Consider the following 25,044-nt stretch of genomic DNA (forward strand, 5'->3'; position numbering starts at 1 on the left):
CATCAGCTGCGCCGTACTGCTACTGTCCACCGACTTGTCACACTGGATGCTAAACCACCTGCATCTCGCCAGATCCCAGTCGAGATGGTCTGCCAAGTTCCCAGACATCTCCGAAACTCTTCTTACCATTGTAGTTGCGTCGAGTTGAACATCGGAGAGAGTGGAGAGTACATCGGTTCCATACTTCTCGTCTTTAAGTATAGTTTTAGCAATTAACATCATTGCTTCCTTGACAACCTCCCCATCTGAAAAAGCTTTCTTTTTCTTTATCAAGAATTCCGTAGCTCTAAACGAGGCTTCTGTTGCTTTTTGGGAGTTTTTAACCTATCTCGTGAAAAAAGACTGCTGTTTGCGCAACGCTGCTTTTAACTCACGGGATTTTTCCGCTCGTAGTGCGCTGCTCGGTGGGTAGTTAGCATGGTAGCTTTTGTGACACGTTGTGAAATGTCTTTTCACATTGTGCCGCTTTGCCCTCGCCACAGTCGCCCCGCAAATAATACACACGCAGGATCCTTTCACAGTGGTAAAAAAAAACTCTACCTCCCAGTCATCGTGAAAATGATACGTTTTCTTTCTTTTTTCAGACATTTTTGGAGTTAACTCCTCTCGTTCTCGCTGCCCCCGCTAGCTCTCCACAAACGCCGCGGTTTACGCATGCCCACATTACTGACCTTTCAACTATACTAGGTCAAAGTTGATTTATATTAAACACTTTTCAAGGCGTTTTTTTATATTGTTGCCTGTCGGTAGTCAAAGCGCGAAAGCGTATGGTTGGAGGAAAAAAAAAAAAAAAACATGGTGTATTATTTATTCATATCTGGGGGAGTCGGACTTGAAATTTTGGATGGAACATATACATAAGGGGAAACAATGTCCACATAACCTAACCAAAGAGAATCACCTTTTGGGGATCACCCCTGCCATACACGATCCGGTGCTTTGACTAATCATTTTGATCTTGATCTAAGATGTTCTGGGTCTGCTAGCCCACTCATTTTTTTTTAGAAATAAGTGTGGGCATCAGGAATCGAACTCACGCTATCGAATCTCTGAGCTGAGCCTTCTACCATTGAGCCAACAGTCCTGGTTGGAGGAAACCAAAACATAAATAAGAAGATTTTTTTGTAATTTTTTACTTTTTATTTATTAAATGTTTTTTTTATATTGTCATTAGCAATTTACATGTAAAAGTGTTTTAAAGAACAATAGCAAAAAAATTGATGCAGCTGACCGGTGTTCAGTGGCATTATTTGAGCTATTTTTAGAACAGGCCTGCGGGCGACTCATGTGGTCCTTAGGGGCGACCTGGTGCCCGCGGGCACCGCGTTGGTGACCCCTGTGTTAGGTTACCCAAGATGGGAGTTTCTTGTGCTGGAGGAAGGTTTGTTAGCCTGGATGTTCGAGTGTCATTGTTTTGGGGATGTGGTTTAAGAGGAGGATAATGTTGACTCGATCGACGAACAAATGTCCAGTCTCGCTTGTCGTGGCGCATCTGATCTCTTAATTGGTTGATCTGTTCAATCAACATCCCCTCTCTATGTTGAGAATATTGCATGACATTTCTGATTTCTCTCACCAATTCCTCATCAAGTTGAGCTCTGCTTGCACTCACTGTCTGAGTCTTAGGCTTCACCACTGGTTCGATCTGACTCTGCTCGGTTCCATTCATGGCTTGGCAACTGTCAGACACCTCATGGAAAAGAAAAACGGCATCTTCTTGGGGCAACTCAAGTTCCTGGTTTCCTTGATCCCCTTCAGAACTCTCCAGTTCAGTTTGGTTGGCCCGTGCTGCACGACTTCTTCCTCGTCCCACCTTCCTCATCTTGGCTTCCTCTTATCTTTTCCACTTCAGCAAGGCGTAACGATCCCACCACTGCTACCAATTGTTATGCGGCGCGACAGCAAGCAGGTTGAAAATGACAAAAGTTCACTCAGCCAGATGCAGGAAGGGTATTGTGAGTTTTCTTTATTTGAAGTCACAACAGATGTCAGTTTTCGGCAGACCACAGGTAACACTGCTCTCCAGGCTGTCCTTTGTCCCTCTTCTTGCTCCTCGAAGTGAGTGGCTCAGTCTGGTTTTAAAGGTGCTTCACCTGAGCTTTTGGCCAACAGGTCCCAGTGGCAATAGACCATCCCAGGTGGTTGCAATCACCTTCTCAGAGACAATTAGTGCGCATAATAGGTGCGAAATGCGCACCTTTCTCCCATCAAAAATCCAGAAAACACAAAATTATTTAACATTTCTTTTGGCATCATGACAATGACTCTATTAGTCAAAAAGGTTCCCGACCCGTTGTATATCGTATATATGAATCATCTGTCCTTTGACTTCAGGGGAATGACAATAGTCAGGTCAAAACTAGCGTAATGATCATGTCACGATCATTATTTTAATGAATCAATAAACTTTTATGAAAAGTCCCACGATATCAACTGGTGAATCTCGATTAAGTACTTAATCACCAGCGAATCTAGCAACATTTACCTTGCGAATTTCCCCATTGTGGGACTACTAAAGGCTTTCCGATTCTGATTTGCCAATTCGAGATAAAGGTTCTTGTCATTCAATAAAATGTTCGTGCCTATTTTATTTACTTTTTTTTCAATTGAACTGTCATTTAAGAGAGTTCAACACAGTGGAATGTGGTGGGGGCCCCAGAATTTCCTCTGTGTGTTTGAAGTTTTGTGCTGACAAAAACCCTGATAAGAGGCATCATAAATAACTCTGGCTTCTTACAAATGGCTTAATCAAGCCGCATACACAACAAATTTTAGCTCAATCTAAATGTCAATAATCTTATAATTTTATAAATTAACTCTTTCACTCTGTCATCTTATATAATTTCTATTTCATTTATTCATCTTCCATGCTGCTCTGTCCTCACAAGCCTCATAAAGGGTGCTGGAGCCCATCCCAGCCCTCTTCGGGCACTCACTCAGCAGGGGGCCCTCGGAAGAGGACACTGACTAACACGTACTCCTCTCCATTTGCTCCTCTGCATTCATGTACCTCAAAAAACACAACATTGTCACAAAAAAACATCTCTATCTAATAATTCAGCCATCATCATCATCATCACAATTACTTATAATTACATTGTAACCTTGCGGGTAACTATTTTATATATATTTATTCTTATTCTCTAAGCTGGCCAGCAAAATCAAATTATAACATTTTTTTATATATATATATATATCTCCTTAATTGTCTTATCAATAAGAGGACATTAGTTCTTTGCGAACCAAATTTGTTCATGTCTTTTTATCGGACATAACACTTTCAACTATAATTATAAATCTGAATCCTTATTTAGCAATGCTTTAAATCAAAAAGAGGTCGCTAAGGTCTAAACATGGACGCACATAGATTCCTCTCAGTTATTTCACACATTCTCTGTCACCAAATCAGCACCCACGGACACACACAAGCGCACATTTTCATTCAATTTTTTTATTCGCCTTAACTCAGATCACAAAATTATTAGTCCCGATCGCAGACAGAAATATTGGAATCCTAAATTCAAGATGTTCAATTCTTTTCATGAAAAAACGTTATCAAATCTAACAAAAATACTTTACTTTTGCGCCTTCAAATTCACTCTAGTTTGGCCTCCGTTTATTATTTTTATTTGTTGGCTTATTTATCTGTTAATTCAGACATCTGTCTATTTATTTCTTTATTTATTTATTCATTTATTTATTATTTTCTTTACGCAACTTGTCACTTACCAGTTGATGTGTCCCAATTTTATCATCTGTCATTCTCACACCTATGGTTTTACGAATTGGATATTACACGCCTTTCCAGTTTGATATGGATGGTCATCAAACAGTCTAATTTTCTGCCTATTTAATTGACTTAGTTTTTGTTTCAACTGGACGGTATTCATCAAAGAGCTATGGGAAAAATAGTGTTATGTCGAGTGGAGACAAAAGCCTCCTGCCCGCGGGATTTGGCCTGGTCGGGCAGGTGTTTCGATGTGACGGGATAGTCATCTGGACGGCCCCCACGCGTCCTCTTGCAATGACATGGCTCTTTTCCCAGGGCACATCCTCTCGTCCTGTGAAAGGAGAAAAGAGAACTGCGCGGCAGATTACATGCAGGCAGGAACAATGGTTTTTGGACAATACGTTTGTGAAAGTTAACGCTACGGAAACGTTATTCCTTTTCTTTCTGTTTATTTATTTTTTAGAGAGTACAACATTTACTCATTCAGCGAGCAAATCAATTAGCTGATCCTAGAATGCGGCTGTGAATATTGAAAACATTTTTTCCCGGTGTCCCCAAAAAATGTTTTGCACTCCATCATGTTGATCATTCACAGGCGTCCCCAGAAGATGATCAGATTGATACAATGGAGCAGAAGGTCCTGATTTGCTCCTGTGAATCTTGAACCAAAGCTGTCAATGTCACTCAGTGAATTGATTTGTTGACTCAAGTTACAATGACTGTTTCTCCCCAGAGGGGTGCTGCCTGGGGCTGTGGGGGTGGGGCTCCCCCCACGAGTATCTCACCCACCCACCCGACCTCAACACCTCAGGCTGACCTTTTGTCTTTTAAAAAATGGCCTCCCCTCCAGCCATCTGGTCGTTTGCATGCACTGTCAGAGGTGTGAGAGTACAGGTGCTCCCCATGGTTCCAGTCATTCAGCCCAACATATACACAAAGCACACCCACCACACATAGACATACATATACATACACACACATAGAAACACACAAGGACACACAAAGAGACAGAGACAGATGGCTCCTCCAAAATGCCCCCCCTCAGCTGACCCCTCCCCCTGCCCACGAACTGTCCTCTGGACAATGAAACTCCCTCGGAACCCCGGAGCACCACACGGCATGGAATGCTGATAATGCGCTAATGTTGAGGAACGCATTAATGTTATGAAAGATCCACGATCTATTGCCCTTTGCCAGAAAGGGACAAGTCCCCTACGTCCCTCGCACATAGCTCCCGGTCTTATAACTCTCGTGGTTTGCCCGGCATGCAGCAACAGACGTCGTAATCTGTAAAGGCCTTCACGAGTCACACACAGAAACTCCACGCCTGGGCTCGGCTAGAAACGGTCCACTTGACCAATTTTATCTGCACTACAAGCCCACCGATACGAGATCAACCGTAATTAGAATTCCTTGGCCAAAGAAAAATCTTATGAATCCATTCATTCAACATAGCTGCATGCTAGCTGCGCCACTCGCCCGTTAAAGCAATTCTGAGCGACGAGCATCAAAAAGAGAGGCTGCCTCCAGAGGCTTTGTCCTCTGCAAGAAACGCGGGGGCCACTCCCTTCCCTCCTCTCGACACCGGTGTGCTAGGTCCCGGGTTTCTTTCGGCACCAGTAATAATGGGTTAAAAGTGATCGTTCGTTCCTCGTTCATGGCTTCTCAGGGTGTTGATAGTAGAGGATGGTTAAATCAGCAGGAAGTCTGGTGTTGAACAGAATAAGTTAGTTTAATCTTGTAGACAGCAGAGACATCATGGGAGATCGGCCGAGGAGGGGCTGAAAGAAAAAGAGGGCGTAAGACGAACTGGGAGAGCATTTAAAATGGACAGGGTGCGATGCAATAGGATGTGACGTAATGGGATGCGACATCATGTAAAGGCAGGCAGGAAGACGTATCAGGAAGTCCAAAATAAAAACAAACAATGCAAAAAGATCTTTAAAGATCTTATGTTCGTATAGCGAATCACCCCAACACACAGCGTCATAGGAGTGACACCTGAACCCCAAACGACCTCAGTTTCCTCAGTAGGAAGAGGCGACTCTGTCCCTTTTGATTAGGGCATCCGTGTTTGTAGTACAGTCTAGTTTATTGAGACTAACACCCAGGTACTTGTAGGAGGTCACCTTCTCTATGTCCATACCTTGGATGTTCAACGGTGCAAGAGAGTATTGTTTCCAGCAGAAATCCACAACCAACTCCTTTGTTTTCCCTCTGATTATCTGGAGGTGATTCTGCTGGCACCAGTACATGAAGTCCTTGGTCAGTCCCCTGTACTCCTGATCATCTAGGGAGATCCAACTGTTCCAACTGTACAATTTTTATTTCATTTTATTGAGGCTGACAATTGCTGAGTCATCATAGAACCATAGAGTGTTGTAGTTAAAGTCCGAGGTGTCAAGGGTGAACAGGAATGGATCCAGGACTGTCCCCTGCGGCGCTCCAGTGCTGCAGAAAAGCCTGCCCGATTCACAGTCGGTTTCTGAGTTAATCTGTAATACAAAATGTGAGGTGGTGGTCCACTCCGGCATGCCGCAGCTTTACCCCAGTAGATTGGGCTGGGTGGTGTTGAAGATACTGGAGAAATCATTTGAACGTGATCCTCACCGTGCTCCTAGCATTCTCCAGGTGCACCAGCGCCGAGTGGAGGAGGTAGATGATGAGATCCCCAGTGATCGCAGGTGGGCGAGGATGAGTCTCCGGCGTCTTCATCAGGTGAGATGTCAGCGCCACCGGTCTGTAGCTCCTCCAGATTGCCAAAATGTTTTATACACACTCCACACAATCCAGCGGAACCAGGAGGCTAGCAACATCAGCGGGACATGCAACTCGTGAATAGAAGAACTGACGGCTGTCCTCCACCCAAAGAATGCGGCGACAAATGTGTAGCCCGCATGAAAGCTGCAGATAAGATTTGATTGGGCAACACTGGAGCCGTTGCAGCAGCAGAAGAAGCCGTGCGCACTGTGCTAGATTTTCAAGCCAAATGCCACGAGAAATGCGCCCACGCATGTGTTGAGAGACATGCCAAGATTGCTTCAAAATTCACTATGCAAATTGATATTCTGTTCCGTGTTAAAGATGAGTCGTGTTTTCCAAGAAAATATGTTCCCAATAGGCAAGTTGAGATTTTTCATGTCTCAACAGGGCGGAGTGATGATGAATACAGCTCCAATCCTGACTTAAAATTTAAAATTTTGGTAGTGGGTGCAGTTTGCTGCAGAATCACTCCCCAAGAATGTTTGTGCCTTCCGGAAAGGCAGATGTGCTAACCCGGACGTACATGGGCAAACTACGTGGGTTTTTTATTCCGGCCCGCCGAACTTGTCCAAATTATAGTAAAAACAGTGTCTGAACCTCATGACAAAAAGTTAGCGGACATCAGGGCAGAAGACTCTGAAAAGTTGCCTGCCCCATTTTTCACAACTTCAAACACAATAAGACGACTAATTGCAAAAAAAAAAACACTGTTGCAAAGTATGAAGGATTTTTTAAAATTAAGGATGTACCAATCACAAATGCTCCCTTGCTTAATTTATAGTAAATAACCCGTGGTTAAGATTTTGCTCCATTGCGTTGTCTGCTACAAGCCATGTGAACTCCTCTTTCCCCGATGCTTTTAATAATGATACATTGATTTCTAAGCGCCTTTCAAAACTCTCAAGTACATTACAGTAACGGTGTAATATACGTTTACGTTTTGTAGCGTCACAAATTTTGTTAGCTTCTTTTGAATCTTTCTTCTGTGGCTGAGGTTCTGTGCATCTACTTTGGAAAATGATATGCAAATGCACCAACTTATATTGCTCGGGAAAGTCCGAAGCACAGTGCAGGCTTCTGACTGGCTGCCGTGCCAAGTATGCAAATTTTAACTGCAGGTAGCCTATGTATGTGTGCTTGGCAACAATATACGGGGACTGTTTGCACGTGAAGGCAAGGATGTCCATGGCGAGTTTGTAGAGCGCGCGGTCAGGACAATACATCCATTATTTTGCGGAGTTTAACCTAAGTAGATATTATTGAGCTTGAGTATTTCATTGTGTAATAATATGTTGAAACTTATGAAAAACAGACGCAATCTTGATAAATCACAGTGCATGTGTTATTTTAATCTATTTACATTTCCTCCTCCCAATATCTGCGAAATAAGTAGTATGTAAATGCCTTGCATATTCCTTGAGACAAATATATGAACCGATAAGGGCTATTTTTCACATTTGAAAGACAGTTAATAAATTGGGTCGTAGTGTTCTTACTGTGCTATGAGGTTTGCACACACTACATTTAATACTTTAGTATATCCGGCCCAAACACTACCTCCAAATGCTCCTGGCCCGGCCCCTCTGTCAAATTTTAGAACCCATTGTGGCCGTGAGTCAAAAAGTTTGCCCACCCCTGTGCTAACCACTAACACTTACTCACCAACTAACACCTTCTAACAATTATTTACTGCCTTTTTGGTGAAGGAATGCATTCCAGACACTCCATGATGAGACAGACCTGAGTAAGGAAAGAAACAGACCCAGGAAGTGTGTGATGTGTAGAATAAAATGCATTAAAAATTTCCTGTCGACATGTGACCTGCCGCAAGTCTCCTTTGCTCCCCACAGGACAAAAGGCTACATTCTGGAGAGGATGTCCGAGCGAAGGACATGAGCCACACCGACGTCGGATGGACCATTCACAGAACTGCTCGCCATATTTGGGAGCCACGAGCATCATCTGGATTTGCCAGGACATCGATCGTGAAGGAGATTCCCGGAGCACTTCAACGAAACACTGGAGCCACGTCGACGAATCCTACACCCTTTTCCCATTCACCTGCTCTGTATCACACCCTGGGCCCTGCTTGCGAATAAATGCTACAGAACGTATTTGTTCCTCCTTGTCGTCATGGTAATCACCATCCAGGAACACAGGATGCCATGAAGACTCGATTGATGTCGCAAATGACATGACTTTACTTAGATATTGTTTCTACTTTGATTGTACATAGTTCTTTTATTTAGTGATTTTCTTTTTTTTATTCACATATTCAGATGTTAAAAATGTTCGGCAGGGGGGATATGTTAGGGCAATTTGCTATACGAACACATTTTAAACATCTTTTTATTTCCTTACACATCATTTTATTTTCTCGGACCTCCGTTTTATTATATTTTGGGTCAATGACATCATATCCATCCAGTCTTTACAAAAGCTCTCCCAAACAGCTTCCCTCGAGCCATCCACGCGAGCTGCCTGCCCCTGGTGGCAGGCAGTTCCATTAAGTGCCGTCCCAAAGATTAAAGAATGTTTATGTTCTTACTTTTGATTCCCGCTTCATTAATAATGACCCTAGGAAGGGTCATTATTAATGGAAGAAGAAACTAGCATTTCAAGGAAATTCAAATCAATCATGTGGCATCTCAGGATGGAGATTCTATGCACTACAAACATTGTCAGCATACTGCAGACCTCAACTCATGACATTGGTATGAGTTGATGGGAATAATTCTTCAGAGACCTCTTCATTTCTGACTGTATCTTGCTTAATCTCCAGCACCAGACACTTAAAAGCGCTCCATGACATCTGCACAATTGCAAAAATAAAGCGACTGATCACTTCAATATGGTTCACTGATTTTCTGTTCCAACTGTACAAAATTTATTGTATTTTATTCAACCACTGATCGTCTTAGCTCTGCTTGATACCTTGCACATTGTCTCACAGTTGTTCCTGAGTGGTACCACTTACACACTTCCTGTACATTTAGGAATATCCTTCTATCCTTTTTTTAATGATGATACTTGAGCAGTGTGTTTTTCCGGAGACAAATTCCTTGTTTGTTCGACGCACTTTGGCCAATAAAGATGATTCTGATATTGATTCTGATTCTGATTGTCATGGACATTTTGACGACGCTCATCAAACCGCCAACATACAGGTTGGTAAACGACCACTCTACCATTGACAATGGGACTAAATCGGAAAAGTCAGGGATGAGGTCTGTGTCGAATATCTTCGTATAGGAGGTTGATTACGTGATTGATAGGCGGATCTTAATAATGATCTCCGATTAGATTTTGTAGTAGAATTTGAAAGAGTACATCTCTAAATAGTTAATATATTTGTCGGCCAATGTTTTGTAATTGCTACCTTCATTATTAAAAAAAGCTTCAGTCCACTCAAAATGTAATCTTCAACCCACTTGTAGAGTGAAATATAATAAATCCATCCTGGGGTAACCTTAGTCCAATGTACTTATCTTCTCAAAATCTTCGAGTAGGTTTGGAAAACAACAAGTATTTTTGGGCATGCGCTGTGTGGTATGAGGTGGAAACATTAATGTATGTATGTCTGTATGCAGTGTCTGAAACTCATGACAAAAAGTTAGTGGACACCTGGGCAGACAACTCTGAAAAGTTGCCTGCCCGGCCATGAACTTGCCTGCCCTATTTTTCATAACTTGAAACATCAGATGACTAATCGGCAAAAAAAACATTGTTGCAAAGTATACTGGATTTTTTTTTTAAATTAAGGAAGTACCTACCACAAATGCTCCCTTGCTTAATTTATGGTAACTATCCCTTGGTTAAGATTTTGCTCCAGTTGTCGTTTGTCGTCATGGTGCACAATGCAACATTTGCGTTGCAATGTCTGCTGTCAGCCACGTGGACTCCTCTTCCTAAGCGGCTTTCAAAACTCTCATGTGCACTGTTCAGCCACGCTAATCAGAAGCCTGTCCCGTGCCGGTGCGTTTGATGTGAAAAAATAAGTAGTTTTTTTTCTTGAAGAAGTAGTCGGCCACCCGTGCCAAGACGTTTTGAATGTTGTATGCCCGACGTAAAAGTTGTACGCCCCGGGCCACCGGGCAGTTGCTATTTCAAACACTGATATTTATGTTAATTAATCATGGACTTTTAAGGAAAGTGTCCATTTTCAGTATCACGTTTTTAAAAATACACGGTAAATCCATTTCCACTAAAATTGAGTTATAAACCCAAGTTATTGGAACGACTTGTAAATGAGTAGTTGACACACTGAAAGCATCCCAATTTAAAATTAAATCCCAGTTTGAGCTGAAACCTAAACCCAGCCAAATTTGGATTGGATTGACTGTACCTTTATTCGTCTCGCAGTGGAGAAATTTACATTTCACTGCAGCAAAGTTATGAAAGGAAGAGGAAAGGTAAAAAAGAAGTAGAAAAACAACATGCAGGAGCTGCTGGAACGGCAGCCACTTTCGCGGCGCCATCTTGAAGTCACAAAAACAAAAAAACATGTCAAGAGCTGAATAAACATTTGCACACTCACATACACTCTTGTTTACATTAATTGCATTAGTGTTTACATTAATTGCATTCTTTTCCAAAACAACTCATCTGTCGCATGTTTAGCTCTGCATTTACAAAAATAATAAATGCATTTCTCGATGAATAAAAGCAAGTCCCGGTCTGTCACAAGTTTATTAAGCACGTGACACGTGACCTTTATTCTGTCACTGGGAAAGGAGGAGGAGACTAGTCTGTTTAGCACGTGACCAATAATACAGTAAAGATCCATCAAGACAGGCAGCTGTGATTGTGGAGCCATAAGGCAGCTTTATCAGAACACCACAGAAATCTCTTCATTTGTCAAGGCACTTAGTCACACGGATGGGCTGGGTTGAGGATTGAGCAGGGCAGGATGGGAGTGGGATGCAGGCTGAGGTATTGAGTGCTGCAAGCAAAGGAAGCAACAACTGTTGGCACTCATTGGCTGATGAATAATCATGACAATGACATATGAAGCTGCTGTTGGCACCCACCTGGTGGCTGGAATGATCAGGCTTTCTGTTCGTGATGGTGCTAGTGCCTCTGAAATTGTACATGAAGGGTTGCGCCTGGGCAATGTTCCCTGTTGAATGTCTCTCAAGAGGCCCGGCAGACTGAACGGGGCAAATGTAGTCTGTGGATTCATCTGGCTGCCTCCTCCGCAGATACGTCAGGTTAGAAAAGCCCAACTTTTTGGGCTGCAACAAAAAAGACAAGACTGTCGTTTTGTTTGCTCGCGAGCCATAGGTTCCCGACACCTGCTGTGAGTACTCACGCAGATAACAATGGTTTCCCACGTTCACGGGAAAAAGGTGTGGGTTATTTGTATTCAACCATTTTTTGTTTTGTCTCATCTTTATTTCTCCTCGATGCTATAAGAGTACGGTCGCACCCGTCTTTCTTGATTTACAATCTCACCTTGACTTTAGCAGTGATGCTGAGTGGCGTAGAGTTCACCGCCTCAGTGTACTCTTTCTTCTCCTGCTGCACTTGCGCCCCCACCAGATTGCTGAAATTGGTGGATAAGTGGCGCCGCAGCAGTGTTTTCTGAGGAGGGATGTTAAGCAGCATGGCCAACGAGTCAGAATTAAACTGAGGCTCCAGCATCTATTCAACACACACGCATGCATGAACACACACACACACACACACACACACACACACACACACACACACACACACACACACACACACACACACACACACACACACACACACACACACACACACACACACACACACACACACACACACACATACACAAAAGGTATTGAAGTTAATACCTGCAACTTGTGTAACAACCACCACCACCACCCCCCTCCCGACCCTGTGCGAATACTCACGATTAGTCCTCCGTGAACCCCACTGCCCCTCAAGTTTGGGGCGTACTCTGCCAGGTCCACAGATCTCAGCCACTCCATGACTCGATGATTGGACCATTGAATCACCTCATGAGGAGCACACTGGTTCTGCACCACATATGTAAACATGGATGGTGAACATTTATTAATCACTCAGTTCTGCACATGGTAATTCTGCTCCATATGGAAAGGGTAAATCGCAGATTATAGAAACAAATTGAAATCCACTTGTCAAAAAAAGAAAATGACATTGGGGTTGTTGGAGGGACACAATTCTGCTCTGTGAGTGTACCAAGGTGTCCTTGATGAATACAAATGATGCAATAAAGAAGACGCAGCAGAGTAAAAATCCATACGTTACTGTTACATTTCTGACTGACCTCAGTGGCAGGCCTGCGCTTGAGACAGTAAGGGTTGAACTGGTTAACATGTAGGACATGAATAGCACACTTGATGCTGAGATGATGCAGCTGGCTGGTCACTTTGAGGGCCAATAAGTCATTCTGGGTAAACAGATGGAAAGAATCAGCGTTTTGCCAACAACAGTGTATTGCTGTTACAACTTACCACAGTAAGGTACTGCAGCATGTGCCCATCCACTCTTCCTTCATTAAATTGGTCTTTATACTGAGGAAGGCCGATGTCATCGAGCCAGCCTTTGGAACATCACGTCACTTTAATTTGCATGTGTCACTGTTAATGTGAGAAATACACATTGGTGTGTTTTTTTTTTTTTTACGTACGAGTGACCCAGAGGTAATCCAGCTCGGCAGACTTCTCGTGTTGCTTGCTCGTAAAAGTCTTGATGGCTAAATGGAGTTTCTTCCTGTGCAATGGACGTTTCATTCCCAATTCCTAGACATAATAAAAAAAGGTGGAATTCATTTCCTTGTCAGAGCTTTGTTTGATTTTCAACACTTCAAAATTGCACCTGTAAATGGAAAAAACAAACAAACAAATCCTGATAGCGAGAATACAGATGAAGCCTAAGGAAGGGTGAGGGAGATGACGTGACATGAAGGCAGAACTAAAGGGAAGGCTGAAAATCAGAGACAGGTGTTACTAAATGTGAAGTGAACGGACAAACAAGAGTAAAAAGACAGGTACAAATAAAAAGAAGTCCAAGATGGCGCCCGAGTAGGCAGCCTCAGCAAGTGCTCTCATGAGCCTTGCTTTTTTTGGTTGTTTTTGTCTTGTTTTGTGTTTTCTTTTGTCACTTTGTGTTGTTGTGCATCGTGTGGAACGGATACAGATTGTTTTTCAGCATTTTTGACCACGACATTCATCAAGGAAAAGACTGTGCTGAGCGGTTGCGCCTTTTCGGCAGCATGAATATGCCAGTACTGTTTTTGAATGGGAGGAATGTCGGAGCCATTCGACTGCCATCGCTGGACACCAAAGGGGCCATTGTGCTTTTTTGCGCCTGTAATGGGCAGCATCTTCACAGCCCAGCTTTGTTTAGCGGAAAGGTCAGTGCTGTTGGACAGTCTGCGGCTGGATGGATGCATGGCTTGAGGAACCCGCGATAAGAAGAAAGGAGCGTCAGCGCAGAGCGCCGATGCATATGTGGAATGGGTGCGGCTTGGAATTGAAGCAGATTTATGTGGAACAGGAGATGTGAGACAATCTCTTTTCGTCAATGGATACTACAGCTGCGTGTTTGCTTTCAACATTTTGCTTGTAATCCACCATGATGTCCCTGATCCACTGGTGGAAAGATGCTTTGATCCTCTCCTCTTTCATCTAGAACTGCTTCACGTCATCACAAAGAGGGTACAGCAAGTCCTGAAGAATGAATGTCTTTCTGTGTCTTTGTTTTGTCATATTGTCTCTATGCTGTCATATTATTTGTTATTTAGTTTTTTTTTGTTGTTGTTCTTTTGACTTCAAGAAGGCGCCGCGAGAGTGGCTGCCTTTCCAGCAGCTCATGTATTTTGCTTTTCTACTTTCATTCCTTTCATCATTTTGCTGCTGTGAAATGTAAATTTCTCCACTGTGAGACTAATAAAGGCATATTCAATCCAATCCAATAATAAACATGCTGTGCACAAGATAAGACTGTTTTTTCATTGTGGTTTAACAGAATTATTATAAAAATGAAACAAGCCAGAACAAAATAATGGCACAGTGAATGTAATATTTTATCGCATAACCATTTGACGAATTCAAAGCCATGAACTCATTTTGCTATCTTTCAATGAGCATTCTGCACCTCTCAGCAGGTATTTTGGCACACTGATAACCTGTTCAAGTTGTCTCTGGTTTGAAAAACGCCTTCTTCGCTTGGCTCCTTTTACGGATTTTCAGTCGGAGTCATATTGGAGGCAAATTAATTTTGCTGTGTGTATGCGTGTGTGTATGTGTAAGTGTGGGTGTGTGAGAATGGGTACCTTTTCTAGGTCTTGTGCAGTGGCAGATAGTAGAGTTTGCCCGCTGCTGACCCACTGGTGAGCCGTGGCAGTATACTGGCGTAGTCCAATGTCCTGTAGCCATTCACACACCTGCTCAGTGTTCCACTTGGAAAAATGCATCTTCAGGTCTCTTAAGATTCAAATGGAAGAAAATGTATTTTATTTGGACGGGGTTTCATATGGTTTTTGAATTTAGTGCAATCGATCATTAGCTTTCACATTGGTCCGAAATCGATCGCGAGATGTGTGTGTGTGTGTGTGTGTGTGTGTGCGTGTGCGTGTGTGTGTGTGTTTGCATGTGTGTGCGCACGTGCGTGTCTGTGTGGTGGTGGGGGGCAATCCAAAATATTGCGTCTGTGTCCACGGTAAGGTGCACCAGAGTATAAGGCACACCTTCAATGAATGACAAAAGTTTTTCAAATATAATATATAAATATACAGTGAGACCTTGGCTTACGAACTTGTGTGTGTCAGGTGAAAAGTGTGTATCCCAAAAACGTTTCCCATAGGAAACCATTAAAATGAGAATAATCGGTTCCTAGGTCTCCGTAAAATATAATTTTCAACTAAATAAGCCTTAAACTACACACAACATACCTTATTCTATGTATAATATATGTGCTATTGTATTGTAATCAAAGAAATACACTGCACTATATAATAGTCACTTTATTTACATTTGTGATGGTCGTTGATGGCTCTTAATTGACACCTGTTGCTTTCTGACTTGTAAGATCTTACGAAACTGAGGCATCACATTATCATTCATCATGTTGATGATTCTTTTCTGGATGGAACTGTTCAATAAAAGCCTGCACATCAACTCCTGAATGGCCTGCTTCTGCTTGTCCTCTTGAAGGCAAATCAAATCCTCTGTGTTGAGGATCTCAGTATCGTCAGCAACAAGCTCCTTGATGTCACCTGCATCCACTTCGAGGCCCGTAGGTGCTGGCAGAGATTTTATTACAACAAAAGGCGCGAGTCCGATGATTCCACGGACGCGGAATAAAATGTGACAAAAGAAGGCGGACGGGGCGATCCGTCCAGCACATTCGCGATCCCGGAAAGCACAAAACGTACGCGATCGCGGCTAACAATCACATCGGGCAAAGCAACCTCTTGGACCTGCCAGCACAAGACACAGTGAGGCTCGAGGCGTCGTAATCATGTCACTGGTGAGGTGACAGCGACTCTTTGAAATGAAATGAAATTGAAGTGTCTTCTTCGGCTGGCGGAGGTCGCGGCCCCGCCCCAGCTGTCAACTCGCACGTGACAATTTCGGTGTCATGAGTCACGTCAAAGCATCGACTAAATAACGCCCTTGTGTAAAGCTTTTAGGCGAAGGATCGTAGCAATGGTGGATGGTACCGGGCTCTTTATTTCTAGAATGGTCGTAGAAAGTTACTCTCAGGGAAGTGACACACAGTGTGAGACATGTGTCAGGCTGAGATTCACATGACAGCCGTGGTGTGCACATGTGACGCCACAAACGTAAACCACGTTCGTGTTTCTCAATGATCTTCTTCTTCTCCTCGACGGTGATTATTAGGAGATCATCTTGCATTCATTTCCTAATAGTAACATTATCTGCAAAAAGCTCCTCAGAGGCGATCGACGTGTGAATTCAGAGAGAGGGGATGTGGAAAGGGGCGCCGGCTGTAGCGCTGTTCGGTCGTGTGCTTCCGCCGAAGATCCGAAGATCACTCCGCCAGATCCGAAGATCACTCCGCCAGCCGTGGTGGGTGTGTATCGCGAAAGTTAGTGTGATTCTATTATGTGAGGCGATTAGGCAAGCACAATTATCAATTACACGAGAACTTCAGATTGTTTGCAACTGCATGCTTGTCAAATAAACCAGGGATGTGCCTTCGCACCAGTCCTGTTCAACATATTCCTCCTGTGTGTGACACTGTTGCTCCATGAGAGGATCGAGAAGAACAGTGGGGTTACCATAGATTTCCGGCTTGATGGAAATCTATTCAACAGCAGGAGGCTCCAGGCAGTCACGAAAGTAAGATCAGAGCAAGTCATCGAACCCCAATATGCAGATGACTGTGCGGTTGTCGCCCACACACCAGAAGCACTACAAGCTAGTCTCTCAGCTGCTGCAGATGCCTATGGTAGACTGGGCCTCTCTGTCAATGTGGAAAAGACTGAGGTAATCTGTGAGTGGGCATCCATTCCTCCAGTTCATCCACCAACATTCACCATCTCCAATAAGCCACTAGTAATAGTGGACTCTTTCAAATACCTGGGCAGCTCTCTCTCTGACAACTGCAGCATCGAAAGAGAGATACAAAACTGGATCAAACAGGCATCAGCATCTTTTGCCGGACTTAGGAGGAGAGTCTTTCAAAACAAAGCTCTGAAACTCCACACCAAGACTGCAGTTTATCGGGCTGTTGTTGTGTCAACCCTCCTCTACAGCTGCAAAGCATGGACCCTGGACAGTCGCCACGTCAGGATGCTTGAGGCCTTCCACATCAAGTGCCTACAATGCATCCTTGGGCTATCCTGGAGAGACAGAGTCCCCCACAAGGAAATACTCTGCAAAACCAACTGCACCAGTGTGGAAGCTACAGTCACCCAGCACCAACTTCGCTGGCTAGGCCATGTGATCAGGATGCTAGAAGAGCGCTTGCCACGTAAGGTGCTTTATGGCCAGGCCCCAAAAACGCAATAAAGACCAGGTGAAGACTACCATGAAAAAATGCGGCCTGAACCCGACCGACACAGCTGGAGGACATTGCAGCTAAACGCTCCATTTGGCGGCAGCTCCTCCACCAAGGCATACAGAAACTTGAGGAAGACCGAGGTGACCGACGGACAAGGAAACGTCAAAGGATATATCATGCCAGTGCCAGACCCACAACCCCAGTCAATGCCTTCACCTGCTCTGCCTGTGGCATTGGGCTATTCAGTCACATGAAATGGTACCACAAGTAGAAGTAGAGCTGGACTGTCATCATTGGACACGATGGACAACCTTAAGCAAGTAAGACATTGTAGCAGTAGAGGAATGAGCATGCCCGCCACAACATATTTATATGTGAAAATATGTAGAAGTAACACGAGGCCTACAATTGCATGTAGAATTCGATGTCACGGACTTATGCCAACAACGTGACACACTAGCATCGAGAACATCCAGCATCTTTCGTTCAGATAATGATGAAACTACGGTGATATAGATTGGTCTCATAAATCGTATTTTCGAGACTGTTGTCACCACCTTCACAATGGTTCATGGGCCAGTGCAGCCAGCATTACTCGATGATTTTTATAAAATCGAATTAAATTGATACATACAGGTAATACTGCAGCCCCAATTCTATTGTAAACACAAAAACACATGTGCAGCGATGCATTTGAGCCGCCCCATTTACGCATTGACAGCCGCTGGAGTAATATTGTAACTCCACTGCGCCAGCACCTACGCGCGTTTATTACGATTGGCCAATATGGCTACGTGATCTGCGCCTCATATGACATACTTTTTTAAAAATAGCTAAATAAACAAATTTAGTTAAACAGCAATTGAAAATTGTTCGTTTTGCTTGAGAGGTTTTAACTTTCGTCGTGATTCACTGGAAACTGCTGAGATAAAATAATCGAATAATCATTTACCCATGATACATTGCAGTATTTACATCGAACGACCGACATAAATGGTTGTATTATGGAGCAAGAGAACAGGAGTAAAACCCTAAAAGATATTAAACACAAACATATTTTCATTTTTTTAAGAAGCAACGGGGTGACAATTCGTTTCAGCAAACTGCTGTTAACGATTCGAATTTAGCGGATAAGGGACATTGTTTCAGAGCTGTTGCAGCACATTGGAAATCTTCCAAGCAAAGAAATTTAAGTAGAACTAATGAGAATATTGTGCTAAGTCTGTTCTCTTTGTCATCTCTGTACCGTAGCATATCAAAATAGTGTAGCATTTATTGTACAGTAACTTAAGAAAATAGAAATTGTTTATTTTATCCATCCATATTCTGCCCCTTATCCGGGGTCGGGTCGCGGGGGCAGCAGCTTCAGTAGGGAAGCCCAGACTTCCCTCTCCCCAGCCACTTCTTCTAGCTCGTCCTGGCGGATCCCGAGGCGTTCCCATGCCAGATGGGAGACATAGTCTCTCCAGCTTGTTCTGGGTCGTCCCCGGGTCTCCTGCCAGTGGGGCATGCTTGGAACACCACACCAGGGAGGCGTCCTGGGGGCATCCTAAACAAATGCCCGAGCCACCTCATCTGACTCCTCTCGATGTGGAGGAGAAGCGGCTCGACTTTGAGCCCCTCCCGGATTACCGAGCTTCTCACCTTATCTCTAAGGGAGAGCCCGGACACCCTACGGAGAAAGCTCATTACACCCTCATTCGTGAACAAGACATGCAGATTGTTTATTTTATGTATGAATAAATTATTTGACTTTAATTAAAATTGTTTGTATATTAGAAATATAGATTTTAGACAAATGATGTTTTTTTATTTGCAATTTAGAAATATCATGCTTCAAGGATGTATTTTGGTTTATTCCAATCGGTTTTGTGTACTTGGGCAATCTAGTTAAATCTGGCCCCATCCATTTTAGACTTTGGCCCCCTTTGACACAACCCTTTTTTAATTTCCCAGATGCATCCTTGCATGTGTTCAAAATATACAGATTGATCCAAACAGCCAGAGACAGGAATAAAAGTGGCAGCAATTGTAATCTCAGAATTTGAAAATGTTTCAAGGTTATTTATTGGAATTCTTGTCAGAAATAAGGACAGTGATCATTTAGTTCAATGCATTGAATAGAGCAGATAAAGCAATTAACCTATATTGGTGGTTATGGCAAAAAAAACATGCAACAGTATTTCCATAAGTGCCACAAATGACAATCAATAAATAAAAAGAAACAACATGATTAACATCTCAAAATGTAATTTTTGTTTTTGCAGGATCAAAGTCGTTGGATGAGATATGAGATGGAGAGATCTGAGATGTCAACCGAAATGTCAACCAAGGTATAAGGACCACATTTGACTGAATGCAACGTTCGCTTAACTATAGTGTGCCACAAATTAAATGAAGTTAAACTTAACTTTATCGACACCGTTTTAAAAAACTTGCGACTTCAGTTACAGTGTCAAATCCTTAGACTTCAGCCACCTGCATTTTGTGACACATAATATCTGAAGAGAGTAACCCATTTATGCTGTAACCAAACATTCTTTCATTGGCAGTTGATTTGATGTTTTTTTTTTTGTTTTTCAGATAAATCACAAAGAGAGGTACAATGATGACAACAGCCATGACCACACTTCTAGTGATGTTGGTCATAGTGCAAGTGTCCCTGAGCTCCAGAGGCCGGTCAGTATCATCATAAGAATCTATCGCGCTTAATCTATTGCAAATTCCCCCATTGTGGGACATTTAAAGGCTTTGTGATTCTTATTCTATTAACCATAGATATGGGGAAAACATATTTTTTGAAAACCTGGATTTAACATTTTTTGGTATGTTTTGAATAGCTAAGAAAAGTGTGTAGCAAATAAACTGGTATTTATATATGTATATGGATATATGTATATATGTATATATATGTATGTGCGTGTATATATATATATATATATATATATATATATATATATATATATATATATATATATATATATATATATATATATATATATATATATATATATATATACACATACACACAACAGTGGGGGGCACGAAATATGTACAGGATTTTACGGTTAGTAATCTCTCTCCCTCTTTCAGCTTAACATGAAAATGATTGAACAAACCATGGACGATTCTCTGTCGAGTTCTGACAATACTGGTGATGAATGAATATGTTCCCAAACCTGGAGAACAAACAAGTGACAGCTCGGTAGAAGAAACAGAGCAGCAGAAGAACATGAGGACAAAGAGACGGAAAGTGCCTTCGACCAACCCACGGAAAGTACATGTAACTTCACATATAAAAAAAAGACATGTGACACCTTCTTCTACCCTGGACACCGATAAACCTCATGAATCAAAAAGTTTAGACCTGGCCAATTCCTCTAAGCCACAGACGAAAAGACGCGTGACTTGTGCCGACTCATCTGACTCAGAACACCAGCAAACAGCTTCATCCAGTAATGATATGAAGGTCATGACTTTAAAAAGGAAAACAGATGGTGGCAGGCTCTACAACAAATCTCACTTCTGTGTGTTTTGCTCCAACCCTTACAGAAAATGTGCACGCCATTCGATAACACAACACAAAGATACCCCATGAAGTGGAAAATATGCTTCAATTTCCAACTGGCTCCAAAAAGAGAAGAATCCAACTAGATCTTCTCAGAAATAAAGGGAATCGTGCCCATAACAATGACGTTCTTCGTGAAGGTCAAGGAATGTTGATACCTCGTCAGCAATCAAAAAAAAAAACGTGGAAGCCAAAGATTACATGCATTGTGTGAATTGTCAGGGCTACTTTATGAGGACAGCAATGTGGAGTCACATGCAGAGGTGTCACTTAAACATGCATGTGCACAATTTGAAACCAGGAAAGACTAGGGTTCAGGCCTTGTGTAAATATGCTCAGTCAGTTCCAGGTGTAAATGAACAGTTTTGGAAAATGGTGCTTGCTATGCATCAATCAGAATCAGAATCAGAATCAGAATACCCTTATTCGTCCCGCAATGGGGAAATTTGCAGTCCACAGCAGCAATTGAAGAGGGATGGGGTTGGGGTGGGAGAGAAAGGATAGAAAACAAGATATTCTAAGCATCAAGATGCAATCACAATTGCTGTGTATAACGAAAAGGTGATTCTGAAATTTGGGGAACACCTATTCAATAAGCATGGGCATGACGTCTCAAAACATGACTCATAAACGTCAGACAGACTATATGAGACAGGACAACTGGTTCTACAGGGGAAGTAAAATGGAAAGCTTAAAGACATGGTGGATTTCTTCATCCTAGTAAATTTCCCTCATGTGATCGAAACAGTGAGGAAGGTGGCTGGCTTAAATGAGTAATTAAATGCATTCAAAGTACCATCCTTAGCACTCAAGTAAGGCCACAACCTCAGGAAAATTGCAAATATTATTGAATGTGAAGGATTAATCTCAGGTGATGACGATTCCATTAATAATGCACGAATGCTGAAACAAATCTATGGCACCAGATGGAGTGAATGCGTGTCCTCAAAGGCCCTCAGAAACCTGTGTGAGGCAAAATGGAATGTTCCACAACTTCTGCCTTTTAGATGTGAAAAAGATGCATGAGTATCTTGAGGTCCGAAGACAGGTGTACCAAACAAAACAAAAATTGTGTCAAAGATTGTGTCAAAGATTGTGTCAAAGAAGACACAATTAGGAAACATTGGGGAGAACTTGCAAAAGTTACACTTTGCGAAATTACCCTTTTCAACCGGAGAAGAGATGGGGAAGTTTCCAAGATGTCACTTACTGCGTCTACTTTGAGAGATACATCGTCGACACATCCGGATGTGGAGCTGGCTTTGTCTTACCTTGAGCAGAAACTGTGTCGGCATTTCCAAAGAACTGAAATACAAGGTAAACGTGGGCAAAAAGTTCCCATTCTCCTTACACCTGAAGTGCAGACATCCATGATGTTACTTGCCAATACTCGTCATGAATGGAGGATACTGGATGAAAACACATTCTTTTTTGCAAGACCACAAGTTCCCAGTCACTTCAGAGGATCTGATGTAATTCGTCAGATAGCCCTACACTGCGGGGCGAAAAATCTGGAAGCATTGTCTTCCACAAAATTGAGAAAATACATGGCCACAATGTCCAAAGTTCTCTATTTAAAAGACAATGAAATGGACGAGCTGGCAGACTTCCTAGGCCATGATATCAGAGTGCACCGTCAATATTATCGGCTGCCGCAGGGGACATTGCAGCTTGCAAAAATGAGCAAGGTACTCATCGCGCTGGAGACGGGAAGTTTGTCCCAGTTTAAGGGCAAGAATTTCGATGAAATCAACATTGATCCCCATGGTAAGAACACATCTGCATAATTTAGGAAATAATTGCACCCATTTTTTTCTCTGCCAGCTGAAGTTTTATCTGTTTCTTCTGTTCCTCAGAAAAACTATGTGTTGACACTGATATGTCAGGCACTGATGATGAGGACGATAAAGATATGACAAAATGTACTCCTACATCAACATCCATCCATCCATTTTCCGTACCGCATATTCCTCAGTAGAGTCGCGGGGGGTTCTGGAGCCTATCCCAGCTGTTTTGGGCATGTGGCGGGGGACACCCTGAATTGGTTGCCAGTGCACACAAAGACGTACAACAGTCACTCTCACACTCACACCTAGGGACAATTTAGAGTGTTCAATCTGCCTGCCATGCATGTTTTTGGAATGTCGGAGGAAACCCGAGGACCCGTAGAAACCCCACACGGGCCCGGGGAGAACATGGAAGCTCCACACAGGCAGGCCGGGGTAGGACGCGAACCGGCGACCTCTGCACTGTAAAGGTGTGCTAACCACTCGACTACCGAGCGACCCCCCTACATCAACATCATCGCCACAATCATCTGGTATGTTTATGACTTCAATTTTTTTTAGGTCAACATGTGTTTTGTTAAATGCCTTCCCAAAAATGTAGACAATTGGTGTCATACATGTCAGTTTATATTCATGTTGACACAGAAAAATATTGTAAATTCAGAACAATACTTGTGAATTTCTACACTGTGAGTCCAATAAAGGGTAATGTAATGTAATGCGATCTAATCTAATCTTGCACAAGGAGAGTGGGAGGAGGGACAAGCAGTCACTGATGCTGAGACAGCAACGTACCCACCCGAAATCCAGTTATGTGTTTGCTGTTGGGTATATTACAGATGGTACACATATGTTGTGTTTTATTTGTATTTACAATAATAATAATAATAATAATAATAATAATAATAATAATAATAATAATAATAATAATAATAATAATAATAATAATAGTCGTATTAAGTTCATCCTGTCTACTTGATATCTAATTTAACAATACAATACTCTCTGGAAGAAAATAATCTGTTTTAAATTAAAATAAAATAATAATAATAATAATACATTACATTTTAAGCGCCTTTCAAAGCTCTCAAGGACACTTTACAGTCACAGACAAGCATAGGTACTGTAATAAATAAAATACAACCACAAATAGAATGCAATAAATAAAATACAATTATAAATAGAAAGAAGAGACCTTTTTTGTGCAGGTAGGTCAGATGGGAAGATGCTGCTCGTCAAGAAGGTGCCTGTTCCACCACAGCAAACAAAAGTTAAACTGTTTTCTCCGTGGTTCGTGACTGAGTTATTATCTGACAAGCAACAGTGGTAGGGGTCTATATACTGTATGGGGAGGGGAAATATCATACATTATTTTTGTTTTTGATTACCATAATGTATTGTTATCCTACAAAAAAATGCTCGATATATCTTCCTCTTCATAACATTCTATGGGATATTTAGTATTGAACAACTCGGAATGGAATCTTTAAAATCGTGTTTTCTCAGTAGTAAATAGATAAGCATTTCTTCATGTAATGTGAAGCCTTACAAAATAAATTGATCCCACCAAAAAAAATCTGAATTGCATTCAGACCTGCACCGTGAACATAACAGTGAAGTACATATTCCTGATTTTGTAGAACTCAATATATTTATTCTGTGTTTACTACTAATAGGTACATTGGATGGTAGGGCGGAGCTGGTGAAGATCTCTGAAGGTAAACTGTTATTTAGTGGCTTGTGAATGTGCTATCATTTGATGTATAAAAACTACAAAACTGTTACAAAACTGACCAATGATGACTTTAGACAGCACTGGCCTGTGTCTTATCTTTTGGAGGAATATGAATTTACTGTCCCATTTTATATAGGGAAGGAAGAAAGTGGACAGAAGAAGAAATCCACGCTGTGGAGAAAACCTTGATGGACTCCATCAGGTCTCTCAAGGTTCCAGGCAAAGACGAATGCATGAACTGCATTAAGGCATTACCAGAAGAATTGAAAGGGAGAACTTGGAAGGGAATTAAATATTTTGTGAAAAACCGCATTGATAAATTAATGAGAATGTCCGCAAAACGCAGGTAAGGTTAGGTTCGAAACTAAGGAAAGGTTAGGTTTGGAATCTGTAACAATGCATTATTTTCTGTATGGTATATATGCACTTGTTTCTGGCACATTTCAATACAACACAGAGACAATAGCTTTTATTTCAA

The 25,044-nt window shown here is 42.2% G+C and overlaps 1 protein-coding gene across 1 annotated transcript in view; it reads right to left on the reverse strand.

Annotated features, from left to right (window-relative positions):
* Window positions 1–10,806: 10,806 nt before the first annotated feature.
* The window catches only part of ppfibp2b (PPFIA binding protein 2b), a 149,644-nt gene continuing 135,406 nt past the window's right edge, over window positions 10,807–25,044 (reverse strand). The window contains exons 23-30 of the mRNA XM_088997582.1: window positions 14,781–14,931; window positions 13,134–13,245; window positions 12,958–13,046; window positions 12,771–12,893; window positions 12,373–12,498; window positions 11,948–12,136; window positions 11,524–11,727; window positions 10,807–11,435 (exon numbers count right to left, since the gene is read on the reverse strand). Of these exons, the coding sequence (XP_088853708.1) occupies window positions 11,364–11,435; window positions 11,524–11,727; window positions 11,948–12,136; window positions 12,373–12,498; window positions 12,771–12,893; window positions 12,958–13,046; window positions 13,134–13,245; window positions 14,781–14,931 (1,066 nt within the window). The 3' untranslated portion in view covers window positions 10,807–11,363. The remainder of the gene's footprint in view (window positions 11,436–11,523; window positions 11,728–11,947; window positions 12,137–12,372; window positions 12,499–12,770; window positions 12,894–12,957; window positions 13,047–13,133; window positions 13,246–14,780; window positions 14,932–25,044) is intronic.

The sequence above is a fragment of the Hippocampus bargibanti genome, linkage group LG05 (assembly GCF_051943395.1).
Source record: "Hippocampus bargibanti isolate YZ-2025 linkage group LG05, ASM5194339v1, whole genome shotgun sequence".
Classification (NCBI taxonomy): Eukaryota; Metazoa; Chordata; class Actinopteri; order Syngnathiformes; family Syngnathidae; genus Hippocampus; species Hippocampus bargibanti.